This window comes from Astatotilapia calliptera, chromosome 23, assembly GCF_900246225.1.
Source record: "Astatotilapia calliptera chromosome 23, fAstCal1.2, whole genome shotgun sequence".
NCBI classification, from domain to species: Eukaryota; Metazoa; Chordata; class Actinopteri; order Cichliformes; family Cichlidae; genus Astatotilapia; species Astatotilapia calliptera.
In genome coordinates, this window is record NC_039323.1 from 30,361,204 (window position 1) to 30,380,554 (window position 19,351).

General features: G+C 40.6%; 1 protein-coding gene across 7 annotated transcripts in view; it reads left to right on the forward strand.

Annotated features, from left to right (window-relative positions):
• The first annotated feature begins 3,848 nt into the window (after nt 1–3,848).
• The window catches only part of LOC113015665 (sodium channel protein type 2 subunit alpha-like), a 40,978-nt gene continuing 25,475 nt past the window's right edge, over nt 3,849–19,351 (forward strand). For 2 of the 7 annotated variants that reach the window (XM_026157759.1, XM_026157766.1), the window contains exons 1-11: nt 3,849–4,170; nt 10,130–10,449; nt 11,163–11,281; nt 11,597–11,686; nt 12,097–12,225; nt 12,747–12,838; nt 15,923–16,213; nt 16,970–17,033; nt 17,446–17,466; nt 17,610–17,751; nt 18,104–18,310. In XM_026157759.1, the coding sequence (XP_026013544.1) occupies nt 10,183–10,449; nt 11,163–11,281; nt 11,597–11,686; nt 12,097–12,225; nt 12,747–12,838; nt 15,923–16,213; nt 16,970–17,033; nt 17,446–17,466; nt 17,610–17,751; nt 18,104–18,310 (1,422 nt within the window). In that variant the 5' untranslated portion in view covers nt 3,849–4,170; nt 10,130–10,182. Of the gene's footprint in view, nt 4,171–4,511; nt 4,787–5,100; nt 5,331–10,129; nt 10,450–11,162; nt 11,282–11,596; nt 11,687–12,096; nt 12,226–12,746; nt 12,839–13,082; nt 13,175–15,922; nt 16,214–16,969; nt 17,034–17,445; nt 17,467–17,609; nt 17,752–18,103; nt 18,311–19,351 lie in introns of those variants that run through there. The other 5 variants (XM_026157760.1, XM_026157762.1, XM_026157763.1 and 2 more) reach the window with 5 other exon arrangements.

Below are 19,351 nucleotides of genomic sequence, written 5' to 3' on the forward strand. Positions count from 1 at the left end.
TCATCCCACAGAGCCCTTTATTCATCTTTATACAGTAGGTGAGCAGGAACAGGCTGTTAAGTGGGAGTTTTAATCAAATTAAGAACAGGGAACACATGTCCACACCGACTGTAATCTTGTAATCTCATCACCAGTCTGTCAGTGGAGACTCAGTGGGCTACAGGAGCTGACTGCAGTAAACAGATCACCATGTGACTGTCTAGGTTAATGACTAACAGATGAATAGAAAGAATGTTTAATCACGTCACTCTGTTTCATCTTTTAGCATGTTGTGAAATGGAAGAAGGCCATGTCATGTGTACATATGCACTTTGCCTCAAAGCTTTAGCTCCACTGTGAGATAAACAGGTAGAAGGTGTCACATTGTTTCCATCTTGTTGCCTTACACTAAATGCTTTCACTTCATGTTCATGTCAGCAGATCTGTTAACCCTGGTATAGTTATGTGTAAGAAAAAAGGTGATGATGCAGACAACAATATGTTATCCTCTATTTGTTGGTAGGCTTATGTAAATGCTATTCTTGCATAAATTTATGTAAACCTGGGAAGCCTTTAATCAAGCAGTGTAAATGATGTGTGCTATTCAGTCTGTATTCTCTATTCATCTTGAAAACACACTGTGTGGGCACACAAAAAAGTGTTTTTGTTTTCCTGTTAGACTTTTCCCAAATGTCCAACAGGAAGACAAGCAAAGAGAGAGGGCTAATTTGGAGCTTTACACAAAGCGACAAAGCCAAATGGGATCCTGTCCTTTGAACAAAGTGACAGGCTACAACCTAATTATGACAACCCACAGTCTGAACAAGGTTCCCAAATTCCTCACTGTGCCACTAATGAAACACGGCACAGTCGCAGAGAGCTGCCAAGGAGGACATATTTGAACCCAACTTTGGAAACATTGTTTGGCGCTTCTTGTGTGTCCCTGCAGTATTTTAGATTATTTATTCAATTCAGTGCTTTGAAAGCTTAACTTTTTTAAACAATCTTCTCTAATCTCATTATCTCAGTTAAGATTGTTTGCATGACTTGTCTTGATTACATCACTGACTGTCAGTGGAGTTTTATTCAAAGGCTTGTGCCATGTAGCAGCAATATTCAATGACCCTACAATCACTCTGGTACTTTGGTATACACAGGATTTCAAGGTGAATTCAATGGCAACAAGGATCTGAGGTCCTGTGCCTGCAAAAGAAGCCCAAACCGTCACCCCTCCAACATCATGTTTGAGAGCTGATGTGAGGTGTTAATGATGTTATGCTCTCTGTTTAGTTTTAACCAACCATGGTGCTGTGCATTGTTACCACACATCTCTACTTTGGTTTCATCTGTTCAAAGGACATTACCCCCAAAGTCTTGTGCTTTGTTCAGCTGCAACTTTATAATCATAAGCTGTGCTACAATGTTCCAAGGCCTTTTCCTTGCAACATTTATGCAGTCTGTGGGCTGTAGAGTCTGAGCATTGCACAGTTTGATCTTGAATGTCTTGCACTTGTGAAAAATGTTTCTAACCATAGAACGATGGAATTCGAATTGTTTTGAAATACATTTCACTTCCCAGAATCGATAGGCAGCAACAGTTGCGTCTTTCAGATTATTGCTGGTGGTGTTCCTCCTTGGCATTGTGTCTAAATTACACTTTAAAGAGCCATTTGATCAGTTTTTTCTAGGTAAGAAATTTTTCTTTTAAGTTTTAAGTTAGCCACAATTAAATGTAATTATAATAGGACATTAAGTTATAAATATACTAGCTTGCCAGCAATATCAAAAACCACAACTTCCCAGATCTGTTTTCTCATGCAAATATATTTTCATCTGAATGGGAATGGCTTCAAAATGGTACATGTTTTTTTGACTGCTCTCATTTTGATGTGTAAAACCTGACCTCGTCAGTGAGGGTTGGATCTGACTGTAGCCTGTATGCTCATGTGGTAGTGGCTAGCCTGCCCTGAAACCATACTGTGCTTTGTACTCCTTTGCCCTTTGTACTCATTTTTCACAAATTGTTATTTGGCTGTACTTATAAATATGCATAAACTCTGTTGAATCTAACATTATTCTAGTTCTGTTATGAAATGTTATGAGCTTGTTTATTTACATTTGCATTTACATTGCATATTAGCTATTTTGCAGCTGAGCTATAAATATTTCAAGTCGTGCTGGTTTGACTCAGCGGCATTCTGTCAGGACAAGCAAGGCAAGCAGTGCTTGCCTGGTCAAATCTAAAAATTAATATTGATTAAAACTTACCAAAGAGAAATCTATCTTTTATCTCAACCAGCATTGTGACATAAAGCCTGTTTTCACCAATGTTGCTGCTGTCTTATGCTCACAACTGACTGTTGTTGCTGTAATTGATTTGCTACAATAACAGCAACATTTATGTCCCTTTCCGTTAACAATGGCCGGAGCTTGTCAAGCTGAGAGGCCAGCAACGTGTCCTTGTTGTCTGCGCCTGCACATTGTGGATAAACCTCCAGTCTTTGACAAGGAAAGTGACAGGATACCAGCATGTGAGGCAAGCTGCTGCTGGTTCTGTTTTCTTTGCTCTGAGATGATTTATTAACTGTACTTGGGGCTAGCTTTACTAAGGTGTTCCTCCATTGTACTGACAGTATTTACACATAGAGCACAGCAGAAAGATTGCACGTAAGAGATCGCAACTCAGAGAATTTTGTGATTCTGTTGAAAATTTCTGGGAGTTTGTTCCTCAAGGCACAAAATATAGGGAGAAGAATATTTACATCAAGTGTGCAAACCGATTTAACAACATCTGCGATCTCTGTATCAGATTGGCAACCTGTCCAGGGTGTACCCTGCCCCTCTCCCTGTGGTAGCTGGTTAAGGCTCCAGCCCCTGCCCCGGCGACCCTGATAAGGATAAGTGGAAGAGGATGGATGGATAGTCTACTCTTAATTTTATTAACAGAAAACAAACGTGACATTACAAATACAATAAATTTCCACATACTAAAAAGCAACTTAACCTGATTGTTAAAATGTGTTTAGAGCAGCCGTTAACTGTGTTCTCATTGTGAAGTGAAACTCCCTGCATGCTACACTGAGCTCAAAGGTGTGTCCACTTCTGCTCATAGTGACTGTGAGGAGTGACTCTTTTTCATTTCCCAAATGGAGTCCACCTGTCTGTTCACTCAGCTATGATTATGCAACTTTCATGCCACCTAAAACTTAATTATAATGGTGGCTGTATTTCCTGTTGTGAAGGTGACAGCTTACTCCATACTGTGATTACGCTCGTTTCACAAGGGCTCCATTTTATTCCAACAACAGAGGAGAGCAAACTTTCCATAATATAGGCGTTACATAATCGAACTTCAATGTAATTACACAGTCTGTCCACCAGGTGTCATAAATCTACAAGAAAAACACACAGGGGTGTACAGGTCTGCACGTGAGCACGCACATGTCTGAAAAACCTAATCTCCGCTCCGTCTTCACCAAATTATCAGCAATCTATAAATATTTACCTTTTATATAGCGAGACAACAACCTGAACGTGAGCAAAACCTTCGCATTACAAGCAGTAAAAGCACATTTTAACTAATGTGGATAATAGAATTGAAGCCAAATTAAAAACGTGTAACCACTGCCGAAAAACATAGAAACAAAGTCACAGAGCATTTGTTATGTTTTATTTTTTTTGCAGCCAAATAACTGTAATATGTCGATATAGCTTTATGAAAAATAACAATCCAAAAGACCCATACTTTAAAAAAACGGGAAAATTAAAATAGTACGAACTTAAATATAAAGCGTTGCTTTTACATTCTGAATCTCTATTTCAAATTCTTAACGTTTGTGGATGACAACAGGTTGCTGGCTCTCTCTTTCACTTGTATTTTCTAGAAGTGTACGCTCAGGCCATCTTGCGGCAGTCACAGCTTTGAGTACATCCATTCCCAGTCTGTGATGTCTAACCAACCGGAAGCGCGGATTGATTCCTCCATGGCCAACAAGGGCGGATAGAAAAAAGGGAGAAATCAGACGAGTCCTTATTAAATAATAAGCTATTAAGCATCGACCGGAATTTGTCAATAGGAAGAGGAAAGCGTTCAAATCTTAAACTGAGTGATTCTCCGCTGGAAGAAGGGATTATTCTGAGGAATATGGGATCTACCTTCAGGGTCCTTACCTGCTGGGCACCGTAATGGTGGTGAGTGTTCACATCTTTTGAGAAGGGTCCCCCATCATTTTAGATGTTTCTTGTCCGAGGCAATAAGACTTTTCTGAACTCTTGTGTTGAGCAGTCTGTGGCATCAACATTAATGTTTTATATTCCAGTTTTGATATTCCTCCACTAATTGCCCGGGTGATAGATAGATATTAAAAGCCCGTGTTGCTGATATATATATATATATATATATATATATATATATATATATATATATATATATATATATATATATATATATATTTATATATATGTGTGTGTGTGTGTGTGTGTGTGTGTGTACATATATTCCCCTTCTTCAAGATTGTTTTAATTACGCAGACATGCAGTCTTCACCAAATATACTATTTATATTTGTCTTGAGCTTAAGTTGTGTATTTTACTTCCATTTCCAAACAAATGTTGAAAGAAAAATGAATAACACATGACAGATAACCTTCACGTCGTGACAAACACGGGCTTCAAATATTAGCATCCTCACCGACGTGCTGGGAGGGACTAGCCCTCTTATTTACAGGCCCCTTCAGTGTGAAAATGTTGCTTACTCCTGACAGGAGTGACGCAAAGGGGTGACTGCATTTAAAGAGGTTTCATTGAGGTAAGCCAACAACTGAGGTGTCAACCGACAATAACGCCGACGTATTTATTTTTGGTGCACCAGAAACTGTCAGTGTCAGGGATTGATTACAAGGAGCAGACACACATCTGCCAAGGACACGCCCAGACTCATTCAGTGGATAATTGTGGATGTGAAAAGGAGCGAGCAAGAGATAAAAATATCTGATTAACGACTTTAAGTGATACCTGTTTGGCTTCGACCCTCAGGTGGGCCCCGGACTTTACCTGTAGGGGTGTTGGTCGGGTGGCAGGAACAATTATACACGTCAACCTCGGTCGGTCGCTTACCGTATCTGTGTGTGTTAAGATTTATTTATTTATTTATTTATTTATTTATTTATTCATTTTCCCGGCTCCTGGGAATTGTGCTGCTGGTGGCGTATCTGGAGGGAGTGAGGACATAATGGCCGCGGCTCACTCGAAATATAAAACTCAAAGTGTCGTTTTTTTCCGGAGAGCTAGAGGTTATCATCAATATGGCGACGACTGCCGCGGCCCCCTCTTCTCGTTTTGAAACAATTAAGGTACTGCCTGACACACGCCGTCTCTTTTTTTTTTCTGGTTTCTAATAAGCTTCGCAAGCCACTTCCAACCAATGCCAGTCTCTCTACCAGTCGCCATTAGTGGGTTAAAAATGAATACGCAAAATAGCATACACGTATCTCACCTATCTGGCCAATCACAGACGGTTAAGAGCATTTTCAAAGGGCTATGAAGTCCAGATAAACACGCAGTAGGGGAGCCGTTGTGTGTTCATATAGTTATCATGTAAAAAAAAAATCTCAGTGTTTTCTCGTGTAGTCGTTTTTTTTCTTCTTCTTTAAACACCATGGACAACAGGACCTTTTGACGCCAAATCAGCTAAAATCATTCTATTTGAGTAGTGCAGGTGGGTTTATTTGTCTGTACAGAAGCTGTATGCTGCTTTCAAAATATCTGATACATTCAGGCAGGTTTCCACTTATTTGTTTTCTAAGGCAGCTGCTCTAGCGTTTAGCACCATGGACAGTGAACCGTCTGCTCTTGATGGGGGGAGACTTAACATATTTGCTCAAGGGCATTCAGGGGAGCCATTGAAAGGCACCTTAAAGGACAGGTTCAGTCATTTTTCCAAGCTGTCCTAAAGCAGTGCTGGCACACCTATGTCATTCAGGCTTTGATAGACATTCTGGCTGATACTGGAGGAACTAAATCCTCAAATGTAAAGAGCATTTTTGCCCACAGCAATGAGTGTCCAATACTAACCCTTTAAAAATCTCCTTTACAGGCTCTTTTTTTGAATTGCATGACACACCTAGATGAGACTCTGTAATACTGCACAAAAGAGAGTTTTCTGCATGTGAATCAGATCACTGTCAGAAATGTATACATGATATGTTTTCGGTTTCTGTCGGTGAGTCCAGGGATGACCACACTGATAACAGAGTTCAAAAGTGGGTGTGGATGTTTTGGCTGTGGGGTTGGTAAGGCAGAACAGCTAACAATCCACCACCCAGCATCTCATGCTAGACAAGCTGTCAGGCCACATGTCACAACACTGGATCCCGAGGCAGTTTTTGGGACACAAGCAGATGTGTTTTATGGGAAGTGTGTGTGTTCTCTGGGGTTCTCTAATTCTCCTTTCCAGTAAACTGTGGAGTTTGAACCACTGTCTCTTTTGTTTTTATTAATGTCTTACCATAAGAAAATATAATGTCTATATGATTAGTTGAAAAGGCTTGTGATCGTAATTTAAAGCTGTCACTGGTTTAAAATAAGGTTTAAATTCCATAGTAATAGAAGGTAGCTTTCAAATTGGGAACAATCAGCTCGTACCAGATCTGAGTATGGCATGAAAGTTGACAGCGGTTATATAGTATAAATTCCTTTAGCTTTGGGGGAAGAATAAATAAATAAAGCAAATGCTTCAGATTTAGACACCACAGTGGCGTCAGTCTTCCTATCTAACCTTTCTAACTCTAATAAAGAAAGCAAATAACCCTGTATTGGTTTGTTATCGGGAATAGTTTGGATTTACATATTGGTTGTGATTTAGGTTAGCTCTGGTTTGATAGGCATGAGTATAAAGTCTAAATCTGGTAAACTCATATTTGCCGACATCTTTGGCTTAGTCACTGTACTCTTAGTGGATGACTCTGCATTCCAGACTTTCCCCTGTTTTTAAGATCTAAGTATAAAAAAAAACAAAAACATTTTTATACTTTTACCTCCTTTTAAAAAGGAAGGCAAATTAGATGGCAGCCAAGTGTGGCAGTTTCAGGTCCTCCATTTCCATTTCGAAAAGGAAGAAAAGCTGATGATTCAAGGAGACCTCACTTTTGAGGTTGCCAGAGGGGAGGTTCCTGTTTTCTGTGGCAGTATAAGATCCCACAGGGAACAGGACCCACCTGTGAGACTGCAGCGACTGGGCGGCACCGTGAACCAGCTAATAATGGCTCATCAAGGTTTTTTTTAGTTTTTTTGGCAGGGGAGAAAATCTTGTTTGTGTTTCTTCCCTTCCATCCTGTGGGAACAGGGTGGGCCTCTGGGTGTGAAGGGTGGTACAGTAGATGGTTGGCAGGAGGAATCGGGTAGTGTGGCTGATTGAGGGAGGAAGTAATAAAAAGCCTGTAATTAATGCCTGCTTCATTTGTTTCTGCTGAAAGTCACTGGAAAAACAGGCTTTTTTTTTTCTAATTTGAGGCTGTCCGCCAATTAATTAGCAGTAAAAGGACAGTGGCTCCTCTCATTCTGCAGATGCTGCTTTCTCCACATGGCAGAATGCAGCATTAAAAAAAGTAGACCAATATTCTCTTCAGTGACACTCTTTTTTTCCTTTTTTTTTTTTGTTCCTTTTGCTGACCACCTCTGTTGCTGCTGGCTACTTTTGTGTCCCAGTGAATCAGCTGAAGGAATGTCACTGACTTCAGTGCCACTTTTGACTGCCTCAGTGAAGACTGGGACCTGCTTTGCTTAAATAGTTTACCTTGTAGTCAGAGACAGTTGTTGTTGTTTTTTTTGCCTCTGTCTCAAAGTGTATTGATGGTTTATAACCAGATCATACTTATTATTTTCCATGTGATGATTGTGAGATGATTCCTGTTTGTCATTCACTGGTTATAAAAACTGCAAATGCCACACTATTGTGTTATACAATGAGGCACTCAATTTGGTATTAGTCACTCAGGACCATTTGCATGTGAAATGTGCTCTTTTCATACGTTTTCTCTCCCAGCCTTTCAAATGCTTCCAAATCTTTGCAAACTGGTTTCATGTCACCATATAAGAAGCATAATAGTGATTGCATGGTCAAAATATTATATATGTGCCTAATTGTGATGGTAATCGAACATGTCTGAATAAGAGTGGGGTTTTTTGGCGGAACAATGGCAGACTATCCTTTGGGTCAGACCTGCTGCATTTTCCTAACGCTTTAAACACAGCTAAGTCTGAACTGAATGAATCACATCAACGTGATTCCTTTCTGCAGGATCTTCTATGGAATTAACTCATTCACTGCCAGCCATTGGCAGTGAATGAGTTAAAACTCATTCACTGCAATTGACGGCTATAGACGTCAATGGCAGTGAATGAGTTAATAAAACAACAACAACAATAATAATAAAAAGAAGAAGAAATCTCTGTAAAACTTTAGCAAATGTCTAAATTGGCTATCATTCTAACAGCATGATAAAGTGATAGAGATGTGAAATATATAATAAGAGTGGATGTTTTAGGGAAAGGTCTGCCTTTTATTTCTCTGCAGACTTTTCAACTGATGCCTGAATTTGCACCAGCTTTCCATTTACTTTATATGCCACCGGTCCCTCTACAGCTATCTTTTCACTAGTGCAAACATTTACAGAAATGTAAACAACTAGCAAACATAGTTGAACTGTTAACGTCTCTGGCCAAAACTGGTTTTGCTACGACTGTAATGTAGTCATATGTGAAAATGGGCTCACTGCCCTCTGATATCAGCGCTGTAAACCCTGTGATGGCAGTTTATCAGTTAGCTTGGTAGCATAAGAACTGTTCAGCACATGGCACAGCTTTTACCTTAGACCTACTTTATTAACCAAGACTAGATGCACAAAAGAGACATGAAAAAACAGGGTCTCCTAGGTGGCTGCGGTCTAACCAAGAAGACCTTTAGATTACTAATGAACTCATCCTATTTTGGCCTGATCCTTCACCTTTCTCATAATCATCATCACCACATGAGCCAAGATTTTTGCATGGAGCTCCAGATCAAGGGTAACTGGTAGTCATTTTATATGTCTTCCATTTCTGAAAAATAATCACTCCAACAGCTCGCCCCTTGTCACCAAACTTCTTGCTGATGGTCCCAATTCCAGCCATTTGCAGGTTTGCAATCTTGTCCCTGTTTTTTGGTCTCATCCGTGGTGGTGGAGCAGTTGGAATGGAAGAAACTGGTTCTGTGGAACAGTGCGTTGAGATCAGGAGTATCTGCGATTGGTTAACTGAGACATTGGCTGTGGTACACAGATTGCAACCTGTAAGAGCCAGAATTCTAGTGGCCATAAAAATAGTGACTGTTCATTCCAGACTTACACATTCAGCAGAGATCAAAAAATCATTTTTCTCCCTTTAAAGATGATATTATATAGCTATTATTGTTATAATCAAAATAAGATATTTCCGCATGAAAACCCAGATTAACCCAAGTCTTCCATATCACACGTACAACGAGTTATGCTTTTATATTTACTAGTATGAAGGTATAAACATCTGCCTCCACAAAAGCTGCTTTGATATGGCGTTCCAGTAACCAGCAGCCAACAGTTCTGCATCTATGTGTATTAAATAATATAAGTTGGCAGTCTGCTCAGGTGACGTACATGAGGAAATGCTATAATTTGACTTGTATTCGGTCTGAACTCATCGAAGGGATCAGGATGTTGTCTGTTGCTAATTAAATTACTCCCTACAGAAAGAAATGACCTACTTTAAATCCTTCTTTTAGCAAAGTATAGCTGGTCATGTTTAGTAAATATTAAAAATAGAGGAACTAATATTTTTTTTTGAGATGCTGTGTGTCATTAGTGTTTTCTCTTCTGCTAATAATCACAACAGTATTTGGGGGGAAAAGCATTTTGTGCTCATAATGCTTTGCCCTTCTCACATTCTAGTTGCAAACTGTCAGTGATAAATCCAGAAATGTCACATGGTCCAGCTTCACACGTCATTAAAATCATTTACACAGGTAGCAGTTCCACCTGTTCGTACTATATTATAACATGTCCCAGGTAGATGACTTCACTCCTCCCACTGGTGCTTTTTTTAGGTCTTGGTTCATTTCTCCTTGCCTTTCCCCCTGCAGCTACCTATCCCAGCTGAGCACTTCGCTTCCCTCTGAAGGAGCAGGATGACAAGATGGCACAGCTGCTTATACCGCCCGGACCTGACAGCTTCCGCCCCTTCGTCCCCGAGTCGCTGGCCGCCATCGAAAGGCGCATCGCCGAGGAGGAGGCCCAGAGACCACGGGTGGAGCGCCGCAGCGACAGCGACGATGAAAATGGGCCCAAGCCCAACAGCGATGTGGAGGCGGGGAAATCTCTCCCCTTCATTTATGGGGACATCCCTCCCGGCCTGGTGTCCACTCCTCTGGAGGACATCGACCCCTACTATAGCAGTCAGAAGGTGTGTTATTAATGTCATCGCTTCACGTTCTGCTGTAAAAGAATAACATCCAAATGGACGTCCGTGGATAACTCTAACACAATTTCTTAGCTTTGCAGGCCTCAAAGTATCATTAAGTACACCAATTTAGCTTTCAATTACAGTATGACTCATGCACTGAATTTTGATACATTACAGGTCTACATTTTCTAGTTCAAGCTTTGCAGTTCATAAAAGCTTGAGGTTAATTGCATGATGTTCTGAACAAACTATTGTAAGTGAACGACTGGGCAGAGTTTCCTCCCACATGTCTAAAATCCCGCCAAGGTTTTTCAGGTTTTCTTCTGAAGGCAGGTTGCATTGAATCTGTGGCTCAGACGAACAGGGTTTGTTTTTAAATCACGCAATATTATCAAACTGTAGCACATTTAGCACATGGACAGACTGAACTGTAAACCATAGTGCAGCATTAATGTGGTTAGTCAAGCCAGAGTCTTTTAAAGCCTGGGCCAACAGAGGTGCTAAATGCTAATCTGAGCTGCTGTGCCAGTAGGACTGTGGTGCCAGACATGTCCTGCCTGCGGTGGACTCATCCAGCTGGACATAGCCTAACACGGTCCTAATTACCGTTATAACCAATCACACATGCACAGGGGTCTCTTAGGTCTTTTGAAAAAGAATGAGGTTTTTGTATGACACAGATATTAACCAGATTTCTTTTGTCTCTCTTTCAGACCTTCATAGTATTGAATCGTGGGAAGGCAATCTTCCGTTTCAATGCCACTCCTGCTTTGTACATCCTAAGTCCCTTCAATCCTCTGAGGAGGATAGCTATTAAAGTTTTAGTGCACTCATATCCTTTTAGAGTTTGCTACAGATGCAGCTTGATTTGGATTAAAGGGTTTATCAGACAAAAGAGGGATTTAAATGGGCTGCTGATGAACACTAAATATCATGATTGGCTCAGACTTTTTAAGTAGACTTTTTTTTTAGTCCTTACAGCAGCTTAGCTGTCGAAGAAAAGATATAGTACTGTGTACTATGACAGCGATGGATGAGGAAATATCAGTTTCAGCTGTTTAACTGTCAGAGCTTGTTGTATGTACCAAACAGAATGATATATGCTTCAAGTGCCCAAATACTGCATTGTCCTTGACTTTGTTTCCACGATGTTCAGCATATTGATCATGTTCACGATCCTGACCAACTGTGCTTTCATGACCCTCAGTAATCCCCCAGATTGGGCCAAGAATGTAGAGTAAGTTACCAGTTGTTTATTTTTGAATTTCTCGCTGTCCCTATTCAGTTAATTTTGGACACACGGAGACAACACTCTTCAAATCAGGACTATTTTTGCCTGGCGCTCGGTCCTGATAATTACTTAATTTGTGATTCATAAGATTCTATTGTTATCGAGGTTTTAAAATTCCCTCTTAAATACGAGTATGTGCCAGACCCAACCCTACTCCAGTCTGCTATGTATAGAAACTCCATCTAAGAATCTACATATAAATAATACAAAACAGACACTATTTAGTGCCTGATTAGATTAATAATGGATTTTTTCGAAAAGTAAGCAGATTTTGTTAAATCCACAGTCAGAGGGCAAGTAGAGCTGTTATAAGGACCTCTTATGCTCAGAAAAACTCATTTCACCTTCTTTTCCAGGTACACATTTACGGGGATTTACACCTTTGAGTCCCTTATAAAGATCCTGGCCAGGGGCTTCTGTGTGGGGAAGTTCACTTTCTTGCGAGACCCGTGGAACTGGCTGGACTTCAGTGTTATCCTCATGGCGTAAGTATTATGACAAACACAGTTAGGATCAGCTTAACATGATATGGCGTAGATTACAAGGCCAAATGCTTTTAATTAGCCCAGCAGCCTAATAAGGCACACTGAATGTGAGAAAAAGAACAGATCAAATGGAGAGCACTGCAGCAATCTGCAGCTTATTCATGTACGCTTTAAAATCGTGGCCAAGAATCTTAACTCTGCTCTGTTATAATGGATGTGAGGCCCCAAAGCACTGTGTATCTCGGCCCATATTAGTCTCATGCCTCAATGACTTCTGCTATCTCCCTTACAACTATAAAAGGCAGCCTTCGGCATTACAGTGCTATTTTTTTTTTGTGTGTGTGTGTGTGTGTGTGTGACGTAGTATTTGTTACACGCTGAGCACGTAATGTAATAGTACTATCATCTTATTGTGTCTGAGAGAGGTCTGTAGTTGGTAATGGTTGTCTGAGGGGCAGTTTTGTTTCTCACTGGGTTTGCCTGTTCTTTGCTGTGTAGTAACTGTGCATTTAATCCTGCAGGTATATAACAGAGTTTGTAAACCTAGGCAATGTTTCAGCTCTGCGCACATTCAGAGTTTTGCGAGCTTTGAAAACTATCTCAGTAATACCAGGTAAGGCCGCGCCTGCTGCCAGCACTCCTCCCTTTTGTCCTGTGTGTGACTTTTTGTCGTTCCCTCCTCTCCCCTCTTCCCATCCTACGACCCTCTTTTTGTCTTGTCACACCTCATGTGTGTGTGTGTGTGTGCGTGCGTGTGTGTGTGTGTGCGCATGTGTGTTTGTGCCACACCTTTCCTGAAATGCCCCACATCCCCGCCCACCCCCTCCTTCCCGTCTGCCTCCTCCTTTCCCTTACAGATATGTCACAGAGTTTGTGGACATGGGCAATGTCTCAGCACTGCGAACCTTCAGGGTTCTGCGAGCCCTGAAAACTATATCAGTCATCCCAGGTGAGAGAGCCATCAAGGCCCATGGCGTTAGGGAAATGCTAATGGCTAACTGGCGCTAACATCCAACCCCCCCCTCCCCCAAGCTCATCTCACTGTAGCTAAGCCGTCCCTCGTGCTGCCTTCGTCCCAAGGCCAGTAAAAGCTGGAATCTGGCTCCAATCTGCACAGATTGACACGATTCTTAGCTTTTAGATACATCCTTTAAGGCAGAATTCTTTTTGGTTGGAATCTATTCTTGCCTTGGGAGCCGTAAGAGTAGATTTCTGTGCACTATTTCATTTTCCTTTTTGCATGAGACATTGCAAAAGCCGATTTTCTGGTGGTAAGCACTTACGTGTGTAGGGTTCCTCCTTACCTTGTTTTTCCTGTGCATGTCTTGTTCAGTGTTGTGTGTTTGAAATTGTGAGAAATTGTGATATGGTGAGTGGTGGTTGGGTAACGGCATTCTTAACACTAACGCAATTCACAGCGCAAACTAACAAAACGTTCATATGCTAATCAACAACAACAATAGAACCCAGGACAGGTACAGACGATAACATTAGCTGATCATTGTCATGGCAACAGCAGTCTCCCCAAGCAGGACAATGGCCCTCATTTGTGTATATGAATGTTTAATGCACAAGTCAGGGATTTCTCAATAGTTTGTCCCTACATTTGTCATTTCTTTATGGAAAAATTAAATAATTATGAACTATCCCTTTAGGAAATTTAAACACAAGTATTTAAAATAAATACTGCTACTAATAAATTATAAATTATAATTATAAAACTAATAATTATTTTAATTATAAATAATTAAAATAATTATGATGCCTTTTGGCTGTTATTTCCACTTTACCAAAACATCATAATCGGCAATAAAGTAAATTGCATATACAAAAATCAAAATACTAACAGAAAGCTGTAGGCTTTAGCCTTCAAATCCAAGCATATTCGTATTCTGCATCTCGTTTTATCATATCATAAAGTATTTTGGGTGTCGTCACTTCTTGGCACTATCCCAGAAATGCTGAAGAATAGGAAGGGTTTTTTTTTTCATTGCAGTGAGTTACTTGTCTTGGCCTGACAGATCACATGCTCCATACCCTCTGCCTGTTTTCTTCTTTATCTTATAGTATGTTATTCTTTTTTCATTTCCACTTTGACTCCATGCAGGCAGGACAAGCACACATGTCATAAATCTTCTTTTTAGGGGGTCAGGGCAAATATTAGAAAATGAGGCCCAATGTGTCCTGCCATTCCTTAAAAAGACAATGTGGAGCCCAAGGAGTTGACTTGGCTTCCAGATTCTAATCCATCAAACATCTGTTAAATGTGCTGGAGCAAGCCACACATCCACAGAGCCAGACTGGCTCTCCTGGAGGTCCCATGTCGTGCCCTGCACAGTCTTAGATAAATGGTTTTAATGTTGTTGTTGTTGTTGAACGGTTTATGTGAACCGGTTTATGTGCCAAAAACTGGCACTGACTCTTTGGATAAAGACCATCATCTATTTCCCCTTTCTATTACTTTTTGCAGCTCTCATAGCTACATTCAGACTCAAGTTAAACACAGTGAGCTCATTCTTTTGTGACAGTGCAAGCAGTGCTGGTGCATGGTGGTATTTTTCAGGAACTGGAACACATTTTGTGATAAAGGGTAATAAAAAAGACGGTTCTGTGAAAAAAAATGGTTGTTTAAAGAACGGAGAAGTAAATATCTCATCAGTCTTCTATGTAATACCACTCTGTTATGGGAATTTACTTTGTTAAGAGATTTAACGTTCTCATTTTCTTGGTGAGAGTTAGATGAGCAGATATCATTCTCAGTTAAGGTTAAGGATAAATACCAGGCTTTAACAGTCATGCCAGCTAACCTGGCGATATATAGATATCAAAAAACATATCAGCCATCAGGGTCAAAAACATAAATAGAAAAGTTGGAGGTTAATTGTGCCAGATAAAGTGTTTGGTGTTCCAATGAAAGCCTAGGTTTGTTGTAGCAGAAGAATTTTGGAACTGAGCCAAGGGGTTTGTGTTATCATCATACGGTCTTTATTCATCAAACTTGATGTTCTACCAAGTTTATCAATCTAGTGTGGGTTTGCTAAACATTGCTAACATCTTCCAGTCTATATAATATAATTTTCATCAAGAAAATAAATAATACGACTTGATTCCACCATGCACAAACAAAATGTTCAAAGGTTACATGCAGAAATAATTCATCTCTGAAGCACATAAACAAAACTGTAGCTCCTCAACATAAAAAGGCTGGGGTGCAGTCTTCCCTGTATGTGGTGGCCCATTTTCTTTATGCCTAGGGGATAAGTCACACTCCAATTTATACTGCACTCCACTGAATGCATGCAGCAGCAGGTTTTCAATGATCCCATCCACAGTACTATGCACTGTCAAAAAAAGAGCTCACTTGAATAGTTTCAGTGACAGTCTGTTTAAAATAAAAGCAATGACTTATTAATGATCATTCTCCCAGAGACCCCAAAACCATAGCACTGTAATGGGCATGAAATACATAAATTTCTCTAGGGGTTTATTCATGATCAGCAGTATTCTGTGTCAGCTTGGTTCCAGTATGACTGCAAGTAGTTCATACAGGAACCTCCACTGCAGATCATTTTGGCTGCTTTCTCCTGTAAGCTGTTATTAGCTTCTTTACCAGCTAGTGGCTGCAATTAGCAGGCGTTAATCATTCTGCGATGTCCCACTCCTACTCCCGTACCCCCTTGCCTTCTCTCCCATTTAGGTTTGAAGACTATTGTTGGTGCACTGATCCAGTCAGTGAAAAAGCTGTCAGATGTGATGATCCTCACCGTGTTCTGTCTCAGTGTCTTTGCCCTCATCGGCCTCCAGCTCTTCATGGGCAACCTGAGGCAGAAGTGCGTGCGCATTCCTTTGGGCAGCAACACAACTTTGAACAACACACATGAAAGCAACAACACATTGGTGGAGAACATCACATTGGTGGAGAACGTCACGTTCATGGAGAACATCACAAAAAACTCCTTCGACTGGATAGAGTACATCAATGATGAGAGTAAGCCAAATGAATTGGTGAAAGTGTTTCGTGTCTGCCAGGCGCTCATTGGGGTTAAATACAGTCAACTCTCCCACCCTAGATGCTGGTTATAGTCAGAGATAGGTCAGGGTGGTGGCGGTAATGGTCGAGTGGTGGGGGGAGGTCAGGCATGCTGACTTGTTGCCTTGATAGAGAGTGACAGCGATGGCTGGGAGCAGACGTTGCGCTCTCCAACAAGAGCTGGTGGGAGAATGTGGCAAATGTGCCAGATAATTGCCACAACAATGAAACCCTCCACTTTCACCCCCTCTCTACCTCTCATCATTCTCCCATAGCCCATCTGTGTGGCATGAGCAGTTTAAAGTGTTAGAAAAGGGTGACTCACTGGTTATCAACAAGACATGCACCGGCTACACAACAATCACATAACAAGCCAGAGAAAAAGAAGATGGATACAGAGAGATTACATTTGCATTTCTTTTAAGACCTAAAATGAAAAAGGGATTAAAAAACATTTTTGTTTTTAAAGATAACTGATATACTTATTACACAGTTAAATGATGATATGTGCTTACATCATGAAAAACCACCAAACAGATGAGTAGTGTAAAAACAAATCCTTTCCTTCAGACTTTTAAGCCATATGCTAAAACTGAAGAAAAACCAACAGGGTGCATATTGGCCTTCTTTTGCCACCATTACTCATATCCATGACGCTCATGGCGCTTTGATGTTGTTGTGACTGACCAGCCCTCTATCTCCTCTACCCTCTAGGAAATTACTATTACCTCCCTGGCCGTAGGGATGCTCTGCTCTGTGGAAATGGCAGTGGTGCTGGGTAAGACTCAAAATGTTTTATTTATATGGCCAATTAGACTACACCACAAAGCTTAGTATACGTACACAATCAGTTTTGACACTTGCCACTGTGCAGAAGCATTCCAGGAATCTAAACTGCTGCTCTATCCTCGGGTAAACGTGTAAAATCTAAGGTTATATCATGCGTGTCAATGTGCTGTACTTGTGTTAGTAGATTACTTATCCTTTTTTTCCTTCTTCTTCTTTGTGATCTGCTGAGTAACTCTAAGTAGCTCTAAGTAAGGCCAGACTCCCTATTAAAGTCCTTTGAATGCTATCTTTCATATCATGTTAACTACTGCAGTATCTCAGGGGTTTAAAGGCAAATGTTTATATTTGTTTATGGAAAATTCCTTAGTTATTTTCAATGTCTGTCTCACACTTTGTTCCAGGTCTCAAGTCAGATTGAGCAGGTAGTTTTGTACTGTGTAATTGTGTGGATGCTTAAGCATCCACACAATTACACAGGGTTCTGATCCCTCAAACTTACTCTTATTACTTCTCTTTTAAAATAATATAAAAAGTACATCTAATCCAAAGTGTTGTTTTCTCAAAGGGTCTGCCCAGAGGGCTTTTCATGTTTGAAAGCAGGTCGCAATCCAGACTACGGCTACACCAGCTTTGACACCTTCAGCTGGGCCTTCCTGTCCTTGTTCCGCCTCATGACCCAAGACTACTGGGAAAACCTCTACCAGCAGGTGGGTAGGCCTCTACAGCAGGGGTCCCCAATCCCAGTCCACGAGGGCTGGTGTCCCTGCAGGTTTTAGATGTGTCCTTGATCCATCACAGCTGATTTAAATGGATAAATTACCTTCTCAACATGTCTTGAAGTTCTCCAGAGGCCTGGTAATGAACTAATCATGTGATTCAGGTGTGTTGACCCAGGGTGAGATCTAAAACCTGCAGTGACACCGGCCCTCGCGGACTGGTATTGGGGTCCCCTGTTCTACAGCATCACTGTGCCTTATTTCTGAGGACTAAAGGATGCATATTGTGCCCGTTTCTTGTTTTCTTGTCTTAAAAATAATCCAGCTGTTTTGGATTTTGCAGACTTTGCGTGCAGCAGGGAAGCCCTACATGATCTTCTTCGTGCTGGTGATCTTTCTGGGGTCTTTTTACCTGGTCAACCTGATCTTGGCTGTGGTGGCCATGGCTTATGACGAGCAAAACCAGGCCACCATCGAGGAGGCCCAGCAGAAAGAGGAGGAGTTCCAGGCTATGCTGGAGCAGCTGAAGAGACAGCAGGAGGAGGCACAGGCAGGACATTCATCTTTTTTCTTTAGAACTGATACTTTAAAGCTAAAGAGAGGAGGTTACTTGTATAAGTAACCTCCTCTCTTTAGCTATTTAATTATAATGATTATCTGAGAAATTTTATTTGACATTTTTTTCATGTGGGCATTTATTGTTAAATAACTGTCCATATTAATTAATGTTGTTTCAAACTGCTGAGGAAAGAGAAGTTTGGGAGCTTTGTTTTTATTCGCCTTTTTGTTAATGAGGCCCAGGCAACTCTGGAGATTTGCTGTTGTGGTTGACTGGAAAATATTAGATGCCAAATTAAATAATGTAGTTGTTCGACTTATAAATGAACACACTTGAAATAAAACGGGTCAAATGGCTTCGTTTCTATTGCGTTGATTGGTCTCAGCACTGTTTGCAGCAGATGCATCATAGCTAAGCAGCCAGTGGTACTGAGTTGAGTGGTATCTTCACAGGATGTTGCTGATTAGTTTGCAAACTACACTCTATAATGGCACTGTCATTTTTTCATAGTATAACTCTACCATCAAACATTGACCAATACATTAATTTTCATTTTTAAAAAGTATTTGTTTAACATTCTAATGTGCTTGTTTCTTGCTTCCTTATTATATTAATGTACATGAGTCATTTCATAGCTGCATTTTCAGCGCTCCTTCTCCACCTCTGATCTCTCCTTCAGTGGTTCTGCTCAAGCATTCAGATGTTTTTATTACCCCTCAGCAGTAAAAGGCTGATGGGGTATTTCTGTATCCCTGTCGGACGGGCAGGAGGGCAACACAGACACCCAAACTCAAGAGCTTTCAAAGGGACTTGATACCAAAGATAAATCTACTAGGAGGTTGAGGGGTTGCCATGAGAGACTGTTAAATTCTTATGCTAAAATATAATTATATGTTTTACACTGAAGTGTAGCACATACACATTTCCAAGACATTCCTATCCCAATAACGGTATATCCAATGAAACAGACAATGTGTTTAATTTCAAAAAGACTGTAAACTAAGTATCTAAGCATCCACACAGTTTGTTGTT